The sequence below is a fragment of the Rhinoraja longicauda genome, chromosome 6 (assembly GCF_053455715.1).
Source record: "Rhinoraja longicauda isolate Sanriku21f chromosome 6, sRhiLon1.1, whole genome shotgun sequence".
In the NCBI taxonomy this organism is placed as follows: domain Eukaryota; kingdom Metazoa; phylum Chordata; class Chondrichthyes; order Rajiformes; family Arhynchobatidae; genus Rhinoraja; species Rhinoraja longicauda.
This window is the reverse complement of record NC_135958.1, coordinates 35,992,663-36,017,221: the sequence shown is the minus strand read 5'-3', so window position 1 is coordinate 36,017,221 and position 24,559 is coordinate 35,992,663. Positions and strand designations below refer to the sequence as shown.

General features: G+C 42.4%; 1 protein-coding gene across 1 annotated transcript in view; it reads right to left on the bottom strand.

The window, feature by feature from the left end:
* Window positions 1-8,969: 8,969 nt before the first annotated feature.
* The window catches only part of zfhx3b (zinc finger homeobox 3b), a 326,530-nt gene continuing 310,940 nt past the window's right edge, over window positions 8,970-24,559 (bottom strand). Inside the window, exons 6-8 of the mRNA XM_078400782.1 lie at window positions 22,742-22,868; window positions 15,143-20,602; window positions 8,970-11,791 (exon numbers count right to left, since the gene is read on the bottom strand). Coding sequence (XP_078256908.1) covers window positions 10,179-11,791; window positions 15,143-20,602; window positions 22,742-22,868 — 7,200 coding nt within the window. The 3' untranslated portion in view covers window positions 8,970-10,178. The remainder of the gene's footprint in view (window positions 11,792-15,142; window positions 20,603-22,741; window positions 22,869-24,559) is intronic.

Below are 24,559 nucleotides of genomic sequence, written 5' to 3'. Positions count from 1 at the left end.
CAGCTAGTTGACAGTACTTCTCAAACACTGTGACCTCTATTTATCAAGAAAGTGAAATGGCAGTGGATACATGCACCAACTACCATCCACAGTTCCCCCCCAAGTTGCACATGACCCCAACTTGGAATTATGTTGCTGTTTCTTCATTGCTGCTAGTCTTGGAACACTCTTCCCAACAGCACTATGGAAGTAGCTTCATAAGTCCCATGAAAAACGGTTGCAGTTCAAGGCTTGCTTTCTCAAGGGTAGGTTGGCTTGGTCAATCAATGCCGGATTTTACAACATGGCCAGCCCCCAGAAAACTATATTTAGAAGGATATACTCATTATATTGGGCATTCAAATGAATGTGGTCCTCCATCTTGTGTCCATTTCAGTCTTGACAATATGGTGCAATCTTGCAGCAATGGCTAACTTTAGCAGCTCTCAGCAAAGCAAACTGTTGTTGCTGAGGATCGTGCCGTGATTTGGGGCTTGTGATGGGGAATGGGCGTTATTCATTTAACTTGCTTTCCTTACCGGGGGCCTAGATTATTTCTGCACAAAAGTACTTACAGAATGGAAACAGGTTATGCTGCACAACGGGCCTATGTTGGAGTCTGCAACGCATCCTTCTCCCTTTTCATCTAACTCAATTAGCATACAAGCCTGTGCTGTCTCTCTCAATGTACTTATCCAAATCTCCATTATTAAATTTATTTGTTTTAACTGGGTAGTGAGCTTCATATTATAACTGCACTTTGGGTAAAGGAGTCTCTCCTAAATTCCCTAATGGCCTTATTAGTGATTATCTGATGTTTATGGCCCCTAATCTGGCCTCACCCGCAAGTGGAAACATCTGCTCTACAACCACTCTTTCAAAGCCTTTTTTATAATCTTTAAGATCTCGGTCAGGTCACTCTTCAGCTGTGGAAACTCAGGATAGCCCTAATGTGTATCTTATGCTCTCTTTTTGCCTAGTCTGGTTCTCTTATGAGGAGTCTGTAGTATGAAAGTGAAAGACTGCTGATTATCTACTGAGGTTATGAAAAGACTGAACTGGTTGACCTGGTTTAAAAGGTCTTGGTTTTAGGCATCTACGTTACTGGGGCTTTCTGACACCCAGACAGGCAGGGTGCGGACATGGGACTTATGAGAGAAAACGACAAAATCTACCTTTCCCAATTTATCAGGACTACTCCCATGGACACACACCCCGTCACATATTCCGTTCTGCGTGGAAACAATGCCGGACTGATGTGTGAATAATGCGACCCATGTTTTAAAAGCCATCAATGTTGGCATGCAGAAATGGCAGGAGTGTGAGTTTACATTGCTAACACAAGATGCTTGCAGAACTGAACCGCCGACTTGATCAAATTCATCCTCAGCAGACACGTTTCTGCGATCAGCACAAATATTCTGCAGACAAGCTGGTGCTCAACTCCATACTCTCCCATGCTGTGCAAAATCCATCGCCATTTCCACCAGCTGCAATGGGATCCTACCACCAGTCTCCACCCCCCGACCCACCCCTCCCCCCCCACCCACCCACTCCTTCTGCTTTCTGCAAGGACCCCTCTCTTGGTGGCTCCTTGGTACAGCTCATATATCCCCACCCGTACATGTTCCCCCCAAAAAGACACAAAGTGTTGGGGTAACTCAGCAGATCAGATAGCATCTCTGGAGAATATGGATAGTCGATGTCTTGGATCAGGATCCTTCCTTAGATGATTGTAGTAGAGGGTGAGGGAGGAATCCGAAAAAAAGGTGGCGACAGGACAAAATTTGGCAAGCGATAGGTGGATACAGGTGAGGAGGGGTCCTGATTGTCAGATAGTTGGACAAACGCCAGAGATGAAAAGAGACTATCATATTCTCTGGATACATGTTCACCTATCCGTGCTCTCCAGAGATGTCGCCTGATCTGCTGAGTTACTCCAGCACTTTGTATCGTTTTTTTGTAAACCAGCGTCTGTGGTTCCTAGGCACCTTCCTCTCAGACTGTCGGAGTCAAAACACTTATCACTACTCCTCCCCCCTTACCACCATCCAATGACCTAAACACACCTTCCAGATGAGGCAGAGATCCACGATGCATCTCTATCGACTTTGTCTATGGACTTTGGTGCTCTCAATGAGGCCTCCTGTGACTAAACACGGACAAGGCAACTGTTTCGCGGGGCATCTGTGCTCTGTCATTGGCCATCTTCAGCTTCTGAATGCATGGTGCCTCTCCTCCATTTCCTATCCCCACACTAACCTGCCCATCCTCGGCCTTCTCCACTGTCAGACACAACACCTCAAAGAACAACACCTCATGTTTCATTTAGAGAGCAGACAAGCCAGTGCAATGAACATTTATCTTTTCTCATGTCAGGTAGACCGCATCTGTGTTCCTTTTCTTCTCCTGCTGATTAGCTTCTCTCCCTTTGTTCATCCTGTCCCTCTGATTTTGTAAATTTGTTTCCCTCCCCCACCTTGCTCCATCTGCCCACCACCCATGCATACACCTGTCCATCTGAGTTTCACTTCCCCCCTCCCCCCTTAGCCTACACCTCCCTATCACCTCCCCCACCTTGCTCCATCTGCCCAGCATCCCTTCCTTACTGGGTTCCACTTATTACCTTTGATCCTCGGTCTTTCCCTGCCTCTCCCCCCACCTGCCTCTCTATTCCCTCAATGATAGCGGCGTCAAGGGATATGGGGAGAAGGCAGGAACGGGGTACTGATTGTGCATGATCAGCCATGACACCGGTGAATGGTGGTGCTGGCTCGAAGGGCCGAATGTCCTACTCCTGCACCTATTGTCTACTGTCTATTACTCACCAGCTTCTGTCTCAAAACATGCCTCCTCTCTCTCACCCACCTGCCCATCTTCTCCCACCCCACCTGGATCCATCTACCACCTCTCCGCCTTTGCCTCACTCCTTGGTCTCACCTCTTTATCTTGATTACCTTCCTTCAATACTCTCAGTCCTCATCCAGGGTCTTGACCCAAAGCCTCTACCATTGCTGCCTCCACAGTTGCTGCTTGACCCACTGAGTTGATGCACCAGATTCCAGCATCCGCAGTCCCTTGAGTACAAGGTTGCTGGTTGGCAAATTAACAGAGCCATAGACTTTCCTCTGAAGATTGACATTTTGAATCTGCTCTTGCTCCCCCTCGTTCTAGCACTCCCTGGTTTCAAGCTCATCCTTTGCAAGCTGGATTGCCTTATCTTGTTTTTTGGATGCGACAATCCCCCAGGTGCAAACCAATGTGGCTGACCAACCAACAGAAGATGGGGGTGGCAAAGGTGGTGTCAGCAAGAACAAAATCCAGAGGTTGCACATGGTCAGGAGGGCTATCCACCTCTTATTTTGTTGCTGCATTTGGGCCCTCATCCTCTTCTGATACACCTGGAAAAGGCAGAGGAACAAGGGTTAAATGTTAATGACTTGGATGGCTACAGTCAAATGTGTGGCAGCTCAATGCAGCACATGTTATTACGCATTATTTGTGTGAGATAAACTTTTTGGACAAACAATGCTGAAAATGGATTAAGATAACTGAAATCTTAATTGGATTAAGCGAATTAAATGTGTAGGAAGGAACTGCAGATGCTGGTTTAAACTGAAGATAGACACGGAAATCTGGAGTAACTCAGCGGGTCAGAGAGCATCTCTGGAGAGATGGAATAAGTGATGTTTCGGGGCGAGAAGGGTCTCGACCCGAAACATCGCTTACTCATTCTCTCCAGAGATGCTCTCTGACCCGCTGAGTTGCTCCAGCTTTTTGCATCTATTTTAAGAAAATCAAAGTTTAGTTTAGTTTAGATTAGAGATACAGCACGGAAACAGGCCCTTTCGGCCCACCGGGTCCGCGCCGACCAGCGATCCCCGCACATTAACACTATCCTACACCCACTACGGACAGTTTTTACATTTACGAAGCCAATTAACCTACATACCTGTACGCCTTTCGAGTGTGGGAGGAAAATGAATATCTAGGAGAAAGCCCACGCATGGCCAGGATCGAACCCGGGTCGACGGCGCTGACTTTGGCGGCAAGGCAGCAAACTCTACCGCTGCGCCACCGTGCCATTGGATTAAGATGACTAGAATCAATGGAGGGTATCTCTGATGATCTTCTGCCTCTCAATGTTCCATGTCGTCTCTCCGAATGAGAAATGGAAACCGGGGTTATTAATCCACGTCCTTCTCCCTCCCCTGAAACTGAACTGCAAAAGGAAAGGGAGATGGTTCGTTCGCATGTGGTCTGGTGAAAGGGTGTGAGATTATCGTTGTGGGGTTTGCGTAGTGGAGGTGATGTGAGAAAGATGGTACAGGCAAGGTGAGGAGTGTGCTTGAGAAAGCAGCAAGTACAAAGTGTGGAGGATTCAGAAACTTTAGTAATATTGTAATTGGAGAAGAATGATCCTAAATTGGGGGCATATAGTGTGAGAATACTGTGGTAAGGTAGATGTGGTAAGGACTGTGTAAGATGGATGTAAGTTGTGTTCCTTACCTTGGCCATCCAGCTTGGGTCATTATTCTTCACCTGATACTGCAGGCAGGCCCAGGGTGAAAAGAGTCTAACATTGTTCATCTATTTGTCTACCCGTGGGGGAGAGGATGCAGTTTCCTATACACATTTGAGCACGGTAGCGCAGCGGTAGAGTTGCTGCTTTACAGCGAATGCAGCGCCGTCGACTCAGGTTCGATCCTGACTACGGGTGCTGCACTGTAAGGAGTTTGTACGTTCTCCCCGTGACCTGCGTGGGTTTTCTCCGAGATCTTCGGTTTCCTCCCACACTCCAAAGACGTGCAGGTATGTAGGTTAATTGGCTGGGTAAATGTAAAAATTGTCCCTAGTGGGTGTAGGATAGTGTTAATGTACGGGGATCACTGGGCGGCACGGACTTGGTGGGCCGAAAAGGCCTGTTTCCGGCTGTATATATATATGATATGATATGATAGTATCTCCATCTTCCTTGAATCTTCAGATAGAAACATAGCAGCATCTGAGAATCAGAGTGTGTGTCTTGGTGAATTTGGGCTAAGTGTACAGTGTATCTTAAGGTACGGATACTATAAAGGTTAAACCTTTCAGTGTACAGTCGTTGTTTAATTGTTGTCATTGATGCTTGATTTTCTGATCCACTGTGAAGAGTTGTCCTTAAAATGTACTAGAAAGAGTGGCAGTAAAATAACACTTAACACCAACTTTATTATATGCCTGTCTACACACGAATGTTCCTCTTGTTTTTGGCAGAAGATCAACTTTCTCCACGATAAGCCTTATAAAGATGTCTATTCTGCCAAGTGCTATTCTATTGCAGTTGCCCTGACAAAATAATGCTCGATTGCAATAGTCAAACTAATTTGAAATCTGGAGGTTAATGTACTGTAAAAATCTATCAAACACAACCGTATTCTCGTTATAATGTTTAACATTTTTGTTTTGGTATTGCTTTTATGGAAAGTGATTTTAAATGTTCAGCAGGAGAGCAGGAATATGGCCAGGATGTCATGCTCGTGATCTGACTATAATCAAATGGTATGAGACCACTTCTGCTGTTGTTTGGGCTTTGTATCAGATAGGCCACATGGCCAGGTTATTCAAGAACCTTGCCCTACTGGACAGCCCGGGAACCTGTGTAGGAATGCTGGTTTACACCGAAGGCAGACACCAATTGCTGGAGTAACTCAGCGGTTTAGGCAGCATCTCTGAATAGAAGGAATGGGTGATATTTTGGGTCGAGACCCGACCCAAAATATCACCCATTCCTTCTGTTCTGAGATGCTGCTTGTCCCGTTGAGTTACTCCAGCATTTTGTGTCTATCATCAGCCTGGGAACTTGTTTTAATTTTCAGAGTGCACTTTACTTAATTTGGAAGATGGCTCAGAACAGATAGTAATGTTTTGTTACTGATGTGATGTGTACTGAGCCACCAGGATATTTCTTACCTGTTCTCTGTTGGCCTTTAAATTGTTAACTGGACTTTTACATAATGGCAGCATCTGACTGATAGCAAAAAGAGAGTGGGAATGTGATTAGTGTCAATTTTGGAATTTGTAGATGTGATTTCAAAAAGTATTTTTTGAAGACATCATAAGTACACATATTTCAAAGACTTTGTCTTTGATTCACATCTTAATTGAGTTAATCCCACCTCTGTACAATCTGTTAAGTCAAAGGTGTTCACTAATTAATATTTCAGGTTACCAATCTTCCCAATGACTTCCATCATGGTAATCATCCAGTCCTATTTTCTCTTGCTGCAATTTTTAAAGTTAATAATGATTTCCATATGGTAAGCATATGTCATATTGTAATATATTACCACATGGACATGAAAGGATTATTAGCATGACAAAAGAGCTTGAGTTTGGTGCCTTACTGGTAAATCGTAAAGTATTTCTGCATATTTTTGCCTTGCGAAGATTGGAGCTGACGTTCACTACATTACCTTAATGATCAACACATGGCTAAAACATGTGGGCAAGTGGGTTTTAGATGCTGGTGGCTTATCTAGTATTTCTGTAGTCTTAGCAACCGTGAATGTAAACGGGAGTGTGGATTTGTGGAAATTGAATGGTGCATTTACAAAGAAATGCTGTGTATACTATGCAGCTTTTGTAACAGTCAATTGTGGTGTGCAACATTACTAATTATACGATGAAGTGAAAAGTTGGTATCATGACCATCTAGCTATAATATTGCTGCAACTGAGGAGGAGAATTCTGCCCAAAGTACACTGAGCTGTGCAATATCCCGATACGGCCAGGTCAACAAATGTATTCATATGATACCTTTTTGTCTGTAGCCTTCAGATCTTCCCACGTACAGATGAAAGCGAACTACATAATATTCCATTTTCCATCCGTACCATTTTGAAAGTGACGTTGATATGTTTGAATAACTTAGCCAAACAACAAGTGTTGCTCATACTGGTTTTTTTTAATGTATCACAATGAGCAAGAAACATACTTGATGAAGTATTTTCAAAGGAGTATATTCAATTACCATCTACAATCAACTTAACTATGACAACAAGGTTTGTGACAAAATTTTTAAAGTTCGAAATCCATGTGGTTGTTAGTTTCCATGATTTTGGTACAGTTGAAATTTTTTCGTTGTTACAGTAACAAAAAAACTAACAAGACTACATTATAGAAAAAACATCAAGAACATCATTTTTGGTTTAACTTGCTCTTTTTTTGTACATTGCAAGGCTGGAGATACCTCTTTCACCTCAGGGTTAATGTTTCCAAAGTTGCCCAAGATGTAAAAGTCAATGCTGTTCACAGTGGGCAGTTTCTCCACAAGAACGACAATAATCTTCTTTATTGTCCAAGAACTTAGATACATCAAGTATGCTGACTTGTGTTAATGCTTCTCTTGTCTTATTCTTTTCCCATGCCACAAAAAAATGGACACTTTTAATGCGGCACCATTCTCATTGCTTAAAGCTTTGGCCACATTCATATATAGTTAAATAATTTTTTTTCAAAAAACTGCTCAGTGCTTTTTTCCAGCTCCGTGTTTCAGTACTGGTGGTGCCTTTAGATGCAAATATGTTCCGTCCACTTTTCACCTGTACGTCTTGCTACGTTTAACTGTAAAACTTGGGTAGCCTGACCCACACAATTATTAGTCTTTGTAAATGGTAGAGTACAAGTGCTACTGAACAGACTTTGGAAACAAAGGTCAGAGTTCCAAGAAAATACAAACCAGAAAATTGCACCTTAAGAGGCCATGTCATAGTATATAAAGATAAAAAACATAAAACAAACCAGTATTTAAAATATAATGCTAGTGTTAAAATGTTAACAGTTAATGAGGAAAATTATATATGATACAGAAACATACTAACATACAAATTAACAGTTAAATGCCGAATATATTTCATAGAATCACATCAAAAAACAAAACAAAAAACAAAAACTGTACAACCTTGGAATAAAATTTTTCATCTTGTGGGAGCTATTTTTTTCTTAACCTCATTTAGAAAAGAATTTGAATTTTGCGTTTTTGAACGTTATCTTTATGTAAAATAGGCCTACTTTTAAATGTGATTTAAACTTCTGTTATCTCTGAAACCAAAGAGTTATACTATCTGCATGTTAATATTACAAAAAAAATCATTTTTGCACTGTGCACAAGCCTGATTATGAATATGTACAACAGCTTATTGACTACTTCAAACAAAATAAAACAACAACAAAAAAAAGATTTTAAAACAAAGTATCAGTCCCTGCAACAAACTCCAAGTTGATAGTTTGGAATGAACTGGAGTTCTGCAATTTTTGTTGGCTTTTGACTAGTAAAAGCATCAGCCAAACTGAACCATGGGAAGGTGTATTCACAGTCTAAAAATGTTCCATTTGCAACAGAAAGATGAAGAAAGGAATATCAAAAAAGCAGGGGCTAAAACTGATTTATTTGTTTCCAGTAAAGCTTCGCAAAAAGCAAGATATGAGCAAGCATCTATTGTGTGACTACAACATTTGCAGCAAAAAAAGATTTTTTTTAAAAAGAGTTCAGACCTTTTTATGCTAGTAATGAATTTTTTTGACATTAATGTAACTACAGAGATGTACATAACAAGTGCCCAAATAACAAAGACATTTTTTTTAAAAGATCACTATCTGATATCCTTGGTAGGAGCAGTGTCTTCTAACCATCACTGCACTTATTCCACAATACAAGGACAAACCTTTAAGTAAAAAGTTTTTTTTGGTATTTTTATTTGTTTTGTCTTAAGCCACTCCTTTGCTTGCAGAAGAAGCAATGGCTGTGACCTGGATATTACCATTCCTTTTTTGTTAAATTTTTATTAAATCAGAAGAACAAATTCTCAAGTATAAAGATGCCTCTTTTCACCTTTATGCACCAATGGTGAAAGTGTATGTCTTTGGATTTTGTTAAAGCGCGAGAATTTTTTCTCTTATGTCAAAGAAAAAAATAATTAATTTCCTCCCTCCCTCCCTCCCTCCCCCCTCCCAAAAAAAACCCAGACTGCTGCCACACTACACAAAAAACAAATGTCTGCTTCATAGGAAAAATTTCCACAGCATCTACAAAAGCAGAGAGGTAAGTGCACAAAGGTTACAGACACAGGTAAATAATCATTATGTTCCTTAAAGGTTCACAAAAAAATTGAAAAGGACCCTATCCACAAAAAATCTTTAAATTTACTTTTTTTTTCTTCCTTCTATAAAACTAGAGCAAACCACCTTCAGAGGGGAAGGTGAGCGTTAAGGAAGGTGTCAAGGTTGGAAGGGGAAGGTGGGAAAGGAAGGAATACGACAGAAAAGCATAGACCAGTAACTTGATTCAATCTACCCTACAGGAATGAACAAGACAACATCAAAATGAAGAGCTTTCTGTTGGACAATACAAAAGCTAATGTACACAAAGGTTTTCAATCTACCATACTGTTTAGGTCATTTCCAATGCGACAACTACTCAACACCAAAATGTTCATATCTATCATAAATACAGAAAGTTAGTTTTTTCTTTTAAACTCATTGTTATCTCAGTTACAAGTCCTCAACACTCTTGTGTTTTGGTGGCAATGGGAGTGCTCAATTATCCCTCAGATTATACAGCAGAAGAGCTATTCTTTGTAAATCCCCAGTTAAGATGTGTTTCATATTTTTCAACTCTTTCAATACTTTCTGCCAGTTTTGGAGAAAAAAAAAAATCATCGCCTGGAACAAAAAAAATAAAAACAGAAAAAAAAAAGAAACAAAAGCAAAATATGATTCAGAAAACAGAACAAGGTGTGAGCTATTGACCTGAGAATACAAGACATTACATTTTTTTAGCTAGCCATTGGTATCCGAATGCTTACATAGCAAGAAATCTAAACTGTAAATGGTGGATTGTCATCCCATAAGGTACATGCTGACGTCTGCTGTGCTATCAACTTAGGACATGTTTGCACTGGGGAAATAAAGGGTTTCAGGTTCAAAGACCACTGTAATTAAATTGAGGCAGTTCATTGCTTTCTGGTTTCTGTCATTGCTCAGCTAACCATTGTACCTTCTAGCAACCAGTGTAACAGGTTTAGATGTTGCCAGCATATCAATATGAGACAACAATCCTGAAAGATTTTATTTTTTTGGTTAGAAGCTTTGGAATTGCAGTTAGTCTTTTTTGAAATTGTTTTGTATTTTTTTATTAATCATATTGTCCATCTTCAAGCTTACAATCTGAAGGTGTCCATTCCTACACTAGTCAGACTACTGTCTCTGCGGCAACTGGGGTCATCTGGACCCTCCAGCGGGCAATCCAGGCCATCTGACTTCTGGCTGAGCTCACTGTCAGACTCATCTGAATAGCCATCTGTTGGTATAGAGGTCTGAACCCCTGAGGTGCTGCATGAACTTGAGGTAACTGTTGAAGATGAGGAGAGAGAAGGTAAAGAAGAGGGCTTCCTGACTGAGGCTCGGGAAAGAATGTTAGGCCAAGATTTTATGGAGGCATGGGGGGAGAGGCTGGAGGAGGGCCTGTCGTTAGAGTGAGTGGCAGACTGCGAGGTAGATGCGGTGTTAGGATCGGGGAAGCAGGCTGAGTGAGGTAATAAACTAGCGTGCTCTTTGGCATATCTTGCTGCTCGTTTGATTGTTCTGTGTTTGTGCAAGGTTGACTCGAGATGTTGACTTAGAGCTTCATCCCCGCTCAGTGTAGTATCACAGGCCAGGCAGTGGTAGGTGCTGATGGGAACACGAAGCACCATCTCTTGCAGGTTTATCACAGACTGACCGAAGAAACATATTGACTGCAGGTGGCTCATGGCTGTCTCTTCATCAGTGAAAACCATCTGACACTTGCGACAGACCAACTTGTACTGCACCTTTGGAACAATGAACAGGTCAAGCGAGTCCGTACTTTTGCTTTCTGTTTGTTGTCGTTCTTCAGGTTTTGGAAGGGATGGTTCTCTGGGAGCACTGGCTTGCTCTTCTGTTTTGGTAGATTCTTTGGCGGATTCTTTGTCTGGGGAAGTTGTTAGTTGTGGGGCGGGGACTTGGCTTGGTTTAGGCTGCTGCTTTGGCTGTTGATGCTGCTGTTGCTGTTGCTGCTGCTGCTGCTGCTGCTGCTGCTGCTGTTGCTGTTGTTGTTGTTGTTGTTGCTGCTGCTGCTGCTGCTGGAGCTGTTGCTGCAACTGTTGCTGGAGCTGCTGCTGCTGTTGCTGCTGCTGCTGCTGCAACTGCCTCTGTTGCTGCTGGAGGGCATCTTGTAGACTCTGCTGATATTGCTGATATTGCTGCAGCAAAGAACCTGGCGACAGCCCCATTAGAGCTTGGGACAAAGCTGGGTTGTAAGGGAAGAGGCCCTCCATGCCGTACATTGGCTGCAGGTATCCTCCTTGAAGGGCTCCGGGAATCTGTGGGGCGTAATACGGAGAAAAACCCGGCACAAAGTACGGCAAGAACTGGCTGGTGAGCAGGGCGGTTGGATCAGAAGCCAGTGCAGTTTGCAGAGCTTGAAGCTGGGCTGGATCGACCACGTACTCCATGCCAGGAAGAGACACTGACGTGCCTGTGTTGTCGTTTTTCTCCTTGTTCGGTGTGGACGCAGGATCTGTTTTATCTTTTTCCTTTTCTTTTGCCCTCTCGTTCTCTTTGCTTTTACGTTGTTCGGGTTGTTGCTGCTGGGTGGCTGATGCCGGGCGTGATGCTGTAGCAGTAGCCTGTGTCGGGGCCTGGGATGTCAATGAAGAAGCTTGCTTGCTCGGCAGTCCAGTGGCTGGAAGGCCAGGGGAGGGTACAGTTGAAGCAGGAATGCCCAAAAGGTTAGATTTAGGAGAAGTTAAAGCTAAAAACAAAATAAAAAGTAGAACAAGCATAAACACTTTCAAGCCCACAAGGTTACCAAGGAATACAAAAATTAATCTTTCAATTTATTGTACAACATGGCAGATCATTTTACATTTTTATGGAGTATAACTTTTAGCATGAATGGAATTCTTCAAATGCAATAGACTGTTTACATCTTTCAGCCAGCTTGCAGGGCACTGACAAAATAAGTGACTAACACCAAGCTGATCAGGGCCACATGGGAAATTGAGGTGGCTCGGCTTTAATCTCTATATTGGTACCATTTGGTGCTTCCACACCACAGGTATTTAGTTCGGCTGTAACACAACAGTTGTGTTCCTAAGAAACCTAGCGTTATAGAGAATAATGTTCTAAAACCAACTGCATCAATGGGATAAAATGTGGGGTTAGCTGCCAGAGCGTTTCAAATTCACAATAACTATGGTTTTTCTTTCTGCAGCATTTTCCAAAATAATGGTCCTTCAATAGCAATATATTTATTCTAGTTACTGCTAGCTAAAAGTGCTAAAGGCTGTATTGTACATCAGGGTAATAGAGTATCATTGCACTTGTCAATAGAAATGATTGCTGGTCACTTCAATGGCCACCTGTGGTGAAACCGATATCTAGCTCATAAGAGGCAACGGTGTCTGAAGGGAGGTTTCATGGGAAGTTTTCCCTAAACTTTTATCTCCAAGACAGCTTTTTATCTTAACCTTCGAGTTAAGACCACCTCTCTACTTCCCTATTGAAATTGTGTTTATAACCAATTCAGCTCAAGTAATACAAATAGTGATCCTTAATCCATCAATGGTTTTATATACAAATTGCATTATGCAATCACGCTTTATAGCAGAACTGCCTGTAGTTAGTTGCAGCTCAACCAACGTACTATATTTTTTATTATGCCTTTTTATTTTGTAAGCAATAGTATTTAATATTTTACCTTTCTGAAACTTTAATGTATATGTTGTAGCACTCTCTCCTGCTTTAACTAGTTCTGCTTTGAGGTTCAATTGGCTTAATGCCAGGTAAGCATTTCTAAGCCTTTTGCAGCTTCCGAAGTGGCATTCAGGTGGTATGAATCCTGTACACTGTGACTAGTCCTCCAAGTTGCATCTTAAACTGAAGACTGGTGAAGTATCCAGTTCTTACTCTTATTAGTCGTATTATTAAGAATTCATTCTGTAAAGATCTGTTGGCAGGGAGCTTTCATGTAATATTATGCTTAATAGTATTAATTTCATGTAATACTAGCTGCACACAAATTATTGCCACTAACAATCTCTAATAAAGGCTAGCTAGCAGTCACATAAATTTGGTAGTTCAAGTTATAGTTAACAATGATATCTTGTTGTCATTTGGAAAGTTTTACATTGGCTTAATTGTTAAGATGTTAGTATGGCAGGACCTGTACATTAAGCTGTGGTGGATTAGCTCATCTCAAATGAACCCCAAAGGATTGTGATTGGTGCAGTTTAGACATTGGAGAGGAGGTGGGAAATATTCTGCACCTGAACACTATCTAAGGAGCATTGCTGGAATGTGAAGGAACTGGGATGATCTGATCTGCGATGGATGGCAACACAAACGATGCAGCATCAGACATGATGGATGGGCATGAAATATAAAAAATAGTTATGTTTATGTGGAACTTCTCCCTTGTCCCTTCAGTGAGGTACAAAGTGACTAGAAATCAAAGGAATAAATGTCAACCCCAATTTTAAAGCATTTTTAAAAATTTTAACGTAATAATAAGCATGCTCAAGTAAGCAATGAACAGGGAAAATTACAGACCACAAGTCACACATAAATGTGAAATGGAATCTGCTAAGAGATTTGAATAAGTGGTAGATTCTTCCTGTTCATGAGGCACTTTACTTTTAATAGTTTGGTGCCAACTAATGCGATGTTAGCATGCAATGTAGCAGAATGATGTATAAAAATATGCATAACCCCATGGGATGAGTTCACATAAGGTCAATAGAAAAGTGATAAGTTAGGGAGACAGTCTGTAGCTTAAACGTTTTCAAGACCACTGCACAAAATCTCAATACTGTGGCCCACTATGACTGAGCAGAGTTGCTCTGTCGAGTTTGATGAAAATGAGTTTCTTTAAAAAATAACAGCCAATTCAGGTTACCAGATGATTGATATGCAAGTTTAAAGCTTTAAATCATCAGCAATCCCCATTTGTATTGTTTGAGCATCCTGTTATATTCTGATAACCACGGTGGCATGATAAAACCCCTGCAGAATAGTTGAACCTAATAACAATCCTAATATTCATTTCCTTGGGTGCACCTGAAGAGATATTTCATATCTCTGCCACAGGATTTGGAATGAAATTTGTCTCTGTTTTGAGTTAAATACAATTATTTCAGTTTACTTTATAGTTTATTCATGCATAGAACATGCCAAACATGGAGGGGCAAACCAGATCAAGCAATTCTTTAAAGAAAGTGATGAAGTTTCTGACCTTAAGAAAATGTTTACTTTTGCTATACACTGTAAAATATGCAGTGTTAGTTGTAGTGACTGAAGTAATAGTAGTGCATTTTAAATACCGGTTATATGCGTAATTCAATATAACATGGCAGTATTTCTTTGAATGCCATTTAGTAAAATAGTAAAACATCAATTTGTAAAATAAAAAGGAGAATAAGGTATAGAAAGGAGAGCAAGGCCTTATCAAAAGGTTTTATTTGCAATCCGTTCTGTTCAATAATATTTTTCATGATATGGATGATCTGTTGTAAAAAGTGTCAATAGTCTGGAATTTATCACATTTAAATAAAAGTTAAGTCTATGTCCAGATCTGCGACATCAAACAGAACAAGTCTGTTGGATAGTATAGTACTGTTTTCATCAAAATCAGCTGCTATCAGGATTACCTGGTGGAGAGATCATTCTATAAATATGGCTCCCACTTTAAGATGATAACTGAATTGGCAACCTTATTACATGAACATGTAACAAAATTAAAAGTTGGTAATGCGTGATGAGACACTTTCAATTTTGTAGAGAGTTAGGGTGGGTCTGGCATATCCTGACAAGGCACCTCAACACCAACTTCAGAAGAATATTTCCCAGCACTTAACTCTGGAGCTTTCTAGGTTGCAAAATATCCTAAAACTTGTATCAATTTATTAGAGTGCATTGATATTCTCTGCAATTTGAGTTAACCCTGTTGTGAGCAGCCTTTAGAGACAGGACACCTTCATCCTATCTTTTGGGCTGGATTTGATTCCAGGTGATACAAGTTAAATTTGTATGGTAGGCAAATATCAGATTGAAATCTACCAAGATATCTATGATATGTAAACTTAAAACTATTAATGCTACCCACCTGCATTAGATGAAGGAAAGTCAGGTAAAGATGAAGGACTGCCCACATCTGGCAGTAATACAGGCGAAATCCCTGGCAAGGTTGGGTAGGCAGTAGGAAGATTAAGAGCTTGTACTGGTGGATTATCAAACAAGCCCTGCTGCTGAAGTGTTTGCTGCTGTGTCGCCAAACCAAGAACCTCATTAGCTTTTTTAATGCGATCTAGTTCCTGTTGAGCCATTAGCCGACGGACAGTAGCAGGATCAATGTACTCAACTTCTTTATCCAACTGGCTTCCAATGGTCTCCTTCACTTTGAAGATATGTTGATGTGAAAAGATATGGTCTCGAACAGATAGCCGGGCACTATACTTGATGCCGCACAAAGTGCATCCTGCTTTGGGTCCTTCATAATTCGACTGATTAATACCAAAGTGTTTTGCCATATTCAGTTTGGATTTCTTCTCTTTAGCCCTAGCATTCTGGAACCACACTTGAACAACTCGTTTTGGCAGTCCTATTTCATTTCCCAAAACCTCACACTCCAGCATGGTAGGTGTTCGATAATCATTGAAGCAGGATTTCAACAGTTTCAGTTGGAGATTAGTCATCTGGGTGCGGAAGCGCTTCTGCCCTGGACGTTCCCCGTCTATGAGCCTCGACATGGAGCCGCTTCCCCCAGCACTGGGCGAACAGGGATCAGCAAGACTTGATGTCTCACTGTAATCAATTGTATATTCATTTTCCAATTCCCTAGCATTATAACTAAGCGATGGACTGACCAAGCCCGATGATATCCTGTCTTCGTTATCCTGCATTGATGACTGCATCATCTTCTGAAGGCTCTCAGTTTGATAGAGGTCCGGTTTAGAGTCAGCCATTGCCCCAGTTGCACTGTCGTTGTCTGCATTCGCTTCATCTCCAGTTGTAGTGTCAGTAATAGCTGTGTTTATTGATGAACAATCATCATTATCAAGCCTAGTTTGGTCATATCCCAAATTGACTGAGGAAATTGTAGGACCGTCAAATTCTTCAAGCCCCTCTACTTTGATAGATGACGGGCTGAGAAGAGCTTTGGGTGAGAATTCTCCACTTTTGTTCACAGGTGAAAGACTGGCGCATCGGCTGTCGCTATTTATTGATGAAAGCTGGGCAAAACTGGAGCAATCCATTGAGTTTGCCTTCAATATGTTTCCTCCATCGCTATCAGTTAATAAAGCAGAGGACATGATCAGGCTGTACCCAGCACGTTTAGCTTCATGCCAATGGCGGGATCGGATGTGGGCTTCCAGTGCTGTCTTAGCCTTGAAGAGGGCTCTGCAGAACGGACAGCGCCGATGAGCCTGCGCGGGCCCAACTGCTCTAAACTGGCCCTTTCTCTCTCGAGCACGTGTGTTCTGGAACCAAACTTGAACTACTCGTTTTTTGAGGCCTACTTCGTGTGCAATGTGATCCAACATTTTTCGTGTTGGGTTGGAATCCAGCAGATATTTTTGGTAGAGAATCTCTAATTGCTCTGGGGTGATGGTCGTCCTTAAGCGCTTATCTCTCTGAGGCTCGTCCCCGTTGTTTCCACTGTCGTTGTCCCCGGGACTCACACTTGCCTTTTCTTCCAGTTTTCTTTTCAAAGTGTTCATAGCGGAATTTGGCGTCGAAGGTGAAGAAGCAGAGCTTGTTGGAATCTGAGGTAGAGCTCCGGAAAGTAGCTGACTGGCAAGCAAAGGATTGGTGGGGTCAAAGAGCATGAAGGGCATTTCGATTGGGCGGTCTAAGAACTGGGGATGGACAAATTGGTTTTGTCCAGACAAGAAATGGAGCTGCTGATGCTCCTGCCAAAGGTCAAAGGTTGGAAATGCCAGCTTGCATTGGTCACACTGGTAGTGAACCATTTGAGGAGGAAGGCTTCCAAGCTGCTGAGGCGTTGAAGTGTGAAGTGGGTTTAAGGAAATGTGGGAGAGCTGAGACGGGCTCGTGATGGTCTGTGAGACGGAGCATTGTGGCTGGGACTGCTGCGGTGATGGGACCTGCGCTGTTATTTGTGGCTTCTGGTCTTGTTGCTGCTGCTGTGTCTCAGGTTTTGGTTGTAACAGCTTCTCTTGTGAATGCTGCTGCTGCTGTGTATCAGGGGATTCGGACTGCTTTGGTTTCTCCTCAGGAAATTCCGGGTTGGACGTACCTTCCTCTTTCTGAGTCGAGGTGCGAGGCAGGTTTCCAGGAGATACATTTTCCGTTGCCTCGGACGGTGAACCACAGACAGCAGAGGTCAAATCAGTGCTACAAGATGAAACAGAGGGTCCCATCATCTCCATCGCATCCATGGAGTCCTCTGTCTGACTGTCGTATTGACCGTCATCATCTTCATCCTTGTAGCACAGTTTTTTTTGGTGTTTAATGAGGTCAAAAATACGTTGAAAGACCAAACTGCATTTTTTACACTGGTAATTCAAGTTACTTGTGCGAATGTAACGATCATTTGACAGCTCGCGGCGCTCACCCTCCTTGCCATCACCCTGATTCTCGTAGTTCTTGCGTGCCTTCTGCCGGGCATTTTGAAACCAAACGACTATCACGCGAGTTGGGAGGTTCAGCAAATTTGAGAGTTGCTCAAATTCGTCATCTTTTGGATAAGCATTGGCATCAAAGAAATCCTGCAAGACCCGCAGCTGATAGTCAGTAAATCTCGTCCGAGTCGACCGGTTGCTTCTGTAATACTCAGCCCTTGCAGGCTCTGGTGAGGGTGGCTTTGAGTCCACCTTAATGTCTTCAAGTGATGTAACAGGAGGGTTGTTGAAGTTGTACGGAGAGTCTTTGTTACGCTGTCGTTCTTTGAACAAAGTATTTCTGAACCAGTGCTTTATCACTTTCTGCGGCAACCCTGACTTGTCAGACATTTCTTTGATTTGGTCCTCGTTGGGGGAATTATTGATATCAAAATACCCTCGGAGGATTTTAAGCTGATCGTCCGTGATGCGAGTCCGCGGCCGTTTGTTCTGCTGCTGTTGAAGTAGATTGGGGTTGAGCTGCTGTTGATAGAACTGAGTCAGATCGGTGGGTAAGGAGTCCACAGACGTTAACTGGGAGGACATTTGCGATGGCAAAGACTGCAAAGGCAGCGACTGCATCAAAAGAGGTGAAAAGATAGGCAGGTCCATCGGCCTGGTGAGCTGAGAGATTGACACAGAGGGCTGTGGGGTTGAAATAGCAGGAGGCGTGTGTGGCGGGGCAGTGGTGGTGGTAAGATTCTGGGCAGTAGATGCTGGTGTGGGTGCAGGTGGAGGGGGTGGGGGCGGTGGTGGAGGTGGAGGTTCAGGAGTTTGTGGCCTCAGGGGGTACAGTTTATCGTAGTTGACTCTGTACTGTTTGGCAAACTGCTCGAGCTCTTCAAACGGTAGGAACTGCTGATGCACGTGCTCTTGGTGGCTCTTTAGGATCAAAATATTTGAGAATAATTTGCTGCACGTGTCGCACTCCAACTTATCCACATCGTCGCACAGGCCGCTTTTACTTTTCTTCTGAACTTTTTGTTTGTTTTCGTTGTACTGAATGACAAGTTCGAACCCAAAGTTTTCCAGCAAGGCTTTGGTGGCGTTACCGCGGGCATCGGAGGGAATACGAGGGGGGAGTAAGGAGGATTCATTGCCATTCACTGCCATTTGGTCTTTCCTATCTTTGGACTTGTGTGCCTCCAAGGAAATGTCCTTGAGCATCAACCCTTCATCAAATCTTTCAGCGTTTTCTTTGTCTTTGTGCCCATCCTTGTCTTTGTCTTTCATCGTTGCTTTTGGTTTCTTGTCCAGCTGTTGGCTTTGTTGGAGGAGAGCAGCGTGCTGCTGCATGAGAGACGACTGCTGCCCGTGCTGAAGCAGTTGGTGCTGCAGACTCTGAGTGTGGGGTTTGACATCTTCAAGCAAAGCGCTCGCTGCGGACATTGTTAACGCAGCACTGCTCACTGGTATGCTGATCTCTGGGTTCAACTGGAATTCCGTCCCAGGAATATAGAACGGAAAGAGCAACTGTTGTTGCTGCAGTTGCATCAGAGCCTCAGTGGTCATGGGAAAATGTGGCAGTAAGGCTGGGTTGAAGAGCTGAGGCTGAAAGAGAGCCGTTTGTTGAAGTTCTTGTTGTAGTTGAGCCTGTACCTGGGCCTGTACCTGGGCCTGTACCTGGGCCTGTACCTGGGCCTGTACCTGAGCCTGGGCCTGAGCCTGTGCTTGGGCCTGTGCTTGGGCCTGTGCCTGTTGCTGTTGCGTTTGTTGCCGAGATGTTATCATGTCCACTATCTTCTTTTTGCTCGCATCTCTTTGTTCTAAAGATGTGGTAATGCTGCTCGCAATAGAGTTACTGACTGTCGATGTTGCAAAGGAATCGGCTGTTGTCTGGTTTCCACTTATTAAACCTAAGCTAGAGGTAGCACTATATGTAACACCACATCCACTCCCACTTACACCAACATCAGTATTACCATTGCTGTTGCCACTCGGACTTGGACTAGATGTTGACGAGCCTAAAGTATTATTGTGGTTAATAATGGTACTGCTGCCCACTGTGCTGCTACTGGCAGCTTCTAACTTTGCTGCTCGTGCTTTGGTCTGGTGCAATACTGAACGCATATGGATCTCTAGGGTCGAGCTTTGGCTATAGGCCACATTGCATGTGTTGCACTTAAAAGGCTTGTTGTCTGGGCTGCTTGTTGGCTCAGGCTGACCAGTAGCTGATTCCTGAAGTGCTCTCTTCAACTTGTGCAGGTGGGACACAGAATTATAATGGACAAGCAAGATGTTCTTTTGTGTAAACGACTCCTTGCAAACTGTGCACTTGTAAGGTCGAGAGGGATCCAGGAATTTCTCCATTGTGAAATTCGGGCCTTTTCTAAAGGGCAGTGCCCGTTTTGGCTCAGAGCCAGAATCCTCTTGCACAGATCCAGAGTCACTTCCAACAGGGCTTTGCTTCTCGTCCGAATCACTTTCTTCATCTTTATCCTCATCTGCCCCCAAGGCTTGATCTTCACTAAGAGCTGCATCGCCCAGCACCATAACATCACCGTTGACTCCAAGTCCACTGTACAACTGCTGGATGTCGTTCTCACTCAGTTCTAGATGGCTGGTCTCCAGGTGCTTTTTCAGGGCTTGAAAAGTGCGGAAGCTGCGCTGGCACAAACTGCACATGGTGGCGGCTCGAATAACGTGATACTGAGAATGCAGTTGTAGTTTCTCAATGGTCTTGAAGGCCAGGCTACACTGATTACAGCGGTATTTGTAGACATGACGATCTGAGACTGGTAGCTGGGGCCTTTTTGCATGAATCTCATTGAAATGGGCTTGAAGTGCAGTGGAAGTCTTAAATAACTGGTTACATCCTTTCTTCCAGCACAGGAACCCAGCATCATCCTTCACTAAACTCTGGTCAACAGAAGACTTTGGTTCCATGCTACGCTCTGTATTTTCCGAAGGTACATTGCTCTTTTCAGGTGCATCTGATGTTTCTAATGAAAACAAATTTAATGAGAACTATCAGTGGGTATTGTAATTTCTAGTCAGCCCACTTCTATTTTGTTTTACTGCATGAGGCTAGTTAAAGCCATATTGGCTAAAAATTTAGATTTACAATACCACCTCTGTACCTCTGAATACCAAAATATAATAAATTACTATTTTGTTAAAATATCTTAACCGTTTTATGGTCATTTATACTCAATGATTTTAGAAATAGATCAAACTTATGTAAGTTATTGGAAAATACTTCTAAATTGATAAACCGATAAGTAGAGCCAATACCCCCATAATTTCAGGATGCAGTGATATTTCTGCTATTTTTTTTTTTTGTCTTCTACTGTCCACACAGCCAATCGGCCAATCATAAAAATATTCTTGTCTCCAGCATCATACATTTCATCATAAAACCATTCATACTTTAAAATTATTATTTTATTATTTTTCACTGTTGTGGAATGCAGCCAGTCCTGAAGCACACATTGCATTGTGAACTTAGGAAACAATAATTTTGGTGAAGAAACAAAGTTGGGTGCATAGAGACATTTTAAAGTGAAACTGCTGCTTTAGTTAGCACACGGAATCAACATCCAGGATGAAAAACATTTCCAAAACAGTGGTGACTCCATAATCTGACATTTGCCAAAGGTAGATTCTGATGAATTTACAAGCCTGGATGAACACAAATCAGGCAGCCCTTCGACTAATAAATTTATAGAAACAGCTATTACATTTCCCACGTTAAGGGGGGGTACAATTCCAATGTCCACCCTATAATACACTTTGTTGTTCAAATTCACTGACTGTCTCATTCACTTTATATTGTCATTGAGATTCACTTCCTGCAGTCTGAATCCCAACAAAATTACAATGAAAGTTCCCATGTAGCATCTGTATGGAACAAGGACTTGGCAGAAATGAAAAACATGGCATATTCAGCAGTGAAGGAGTTAAAAGGGCACAATATATGATGGTGCCCTAAACTAGAATGAAGGTGTCAAAGCATAACTACTGATTCTGAACTGCATTGTAAAATTGAGATTAGACTAAAATTCAAAGATGTTGGATTTCTGTGGCTTTCAATACAAAATCCTAGAAGAAAAATTTGACCTTGGTTACATGTGTTTAATTGTGAAATATAGTAATGTTTAGTCCTTGAGCTCTACTTCTGAAATTCCGTTCCTTTGAAGTCAATTTCAAAAGGGGAGTAGAATGGATAAATACTACTATATTGCATGTCCAGATACATTTCTTCCCTCAAGTTTGCAAATCGGTGACTGGCTCACAGTAATCTTTCAGTACACAATAAGACCTTAAAGAAAGTACAGATTATGGGGTTCACCCTGATAAACAGATGCAAGGCTCTACATTAACTTCAGCATAAAGGCCAGTGGAATTAACTGCTCAAAAATAAGGCAGTGGCACAAATAAACATCACATACCTTGCTTTTTGTAAGCAGCACAAGCTCCAGTCAATCCACTCTGAACACTGTGTAGCTAATTTAAACTAAGGCCATGGTGTAAAAGGAACGATTTTAGGCTGGATTACCATCAGCACTCTTGCTGTTTCTCCTCGCCATCGTGGGGCACGCACTAACATCTAGTTAACTAAATGCTGCTCCTGTTTGTAAGTTCAATTATTCAATACCTGAACATTTTCATTCTGCAATTCGCCCCCACTGAATTTTACATTTTAACTATAGTAAGGTGTGTTATTGTCCACATTAATGGGCAGTTAGCTGATAAACTAAGATAGCCTAAAGGAAAGTGTGTGTGTGAGGGGGTTGGGGGTGGGGGGGGAGGGGAGGGAATTGGACCGTGTTAACTTTATAAGTCATTCTAAAGGATAATTTTCAAAATACAAAATAACAATTGTGGGTCACCAGCTTACATTTTGATTGCTCGTGCAAGCTAGTGAGGCATGAGCAGACACTTTCCCCAAAAGGTGATGATGGTTAATATATATCCATGAGAAATTAATAATAAACAATTAAGTCAATATATTTGATCTTTCCTCTGACAATACAGATATTATTTGTATACCCTGCCATATAGAAATAATGATAGTACACACTGCATATTGATTATATACCCAATATATATTATCATGGAGGAATTTCCATCCAACATACCAAGTAGATTTGCAGGATCTTCTGCACTGGAGCTTGTTGCTGTCTGCAAGACCATGTGGCATTCTCTCTCTGGAACATTTGCAGAGAGAAACATGGTGCTTGGCATCATCATCTCCGGAGTGGTCACCTGTGGAGAAGTATTTCAGTGATGAGGAAGAAGCACCTAGTTCATTCAACAGCATTCTGTGGGGTTCAACGTGTAACACTCGATATGAAATAATGTGCACAAAGCATTCATTTTCACGACCAGTAAGAGCTGAGAACTCACAGTAAAACACAACTTTATGGAAGGCATGAAGCTTGTTGACATAAAATTCAGACCAGCATTACTGATAACATTTCTTATTTGTTCACAAGATGTGAATGGCAAGGCTAGTGTGTTTTGTCCATTGCTTGTTATAGCATGATTAAAGTGGCTTTCTATGAGTTATCAAGTCTTAAGGAATAGGAGTAGAATTAAGCCATTCGGCCCATCAAGTCTACTCCGCCATTCAATCATGGCTGACCTATCTCTCCCTCCGAACTCCATTCTCCTGCCTTCTCCCCATAACCTCTGACACCTGTACTAATCAAGAAGAGTTATAGAGTTATCGAGCTATACAGCCGTCCGCGTTGCCTAACCGCAGTCATTCGCATTGTGAATGACTGCTCACTGAAGCTTTTCCCTGGTGGCATCAAGGCCACCCACCCAACAACTGATGCTGCCCTGGCCTGGATGTCTACCCTTGACCTACAACTTTAGGCTGTGCACGCCATACGCAAAAGAATTTGCCTAACCGCGTCCCATTTGCCTGGCCTACATCCCCTCCAAACCTGGCCTGCCAATGTACCTGTCTTTTAAATATGTAATCACTCTACAAACTTCTTTGGCAACTTGTACCATATCTTCACCACTCTCTGTGTGAAAAAAGTTGCCCCTCATGTCCTTTTGAAATCATTCCCCTTCCATCTTAAATCTCTGCCCTCTAGATTGGACTCCTTCACCTGGGGATAAGACTGTGGCTACTCATCGTACGTGTGTCCCTCTTGATTTAATATACCTCTATAATGTCACCCCTCAGCCTCCAAGGGAAAGAATTTCCAGCCTATCTAGACTCTCCTATAACTCAAACCCATCAGACCCGGTAACTACCTTGCAAACCTTTTTTGTACTCTTTCCTGTTTAATGACATCCTTCCTACATCTACAGTAGGTGACCTGAACTGTACATAGTACTCCAAATATGGCCTTGCCCAATGTCTTGTATAGTCCTAACATGACTGATTGATTGAAAGATACAGCATGGAAACAGATCCTTCGGCCCACCGAGTCCACGCCGACCATCAATCGCCCATTTACGCTGGTTCTATTTTATCCCACTTTTGCATCCATTCCCTTCACACAAGCAGCAATCTACAGAGGCCTAATAACCTGTAAACACGCACGTCTTTGGGATGTGGGATGAAACCGGAGCACCAGGAAAGCTATGCATCACAGGGAGATTGTGCCAACACCACACAGACAGCTCCTGAGGTCAGGATCAAACCCGGGTCTCCTGCACTGTGAGGCAGCAGCTCCATTAGCAGTGCCTCTGTGCCGCCCTATGGAGTCTTCTTCCAACAATAGAACGGTATTTTAAATAAAATAAATTCATTTACACCAGTAGAACAGAGAAAACAGCACAGAAGCAGACCATTCAGCCCACAATGTCTGAGTTGAACATGATGCCCAGAAAAACTAATCTCACCTGCCTGTATTTGATCCATATCCCTCCAATCCCTGAATATCCATATGCTTACTGAAAGGCCTCTTAAATGTCACTATCGTATTTGCCTCCAC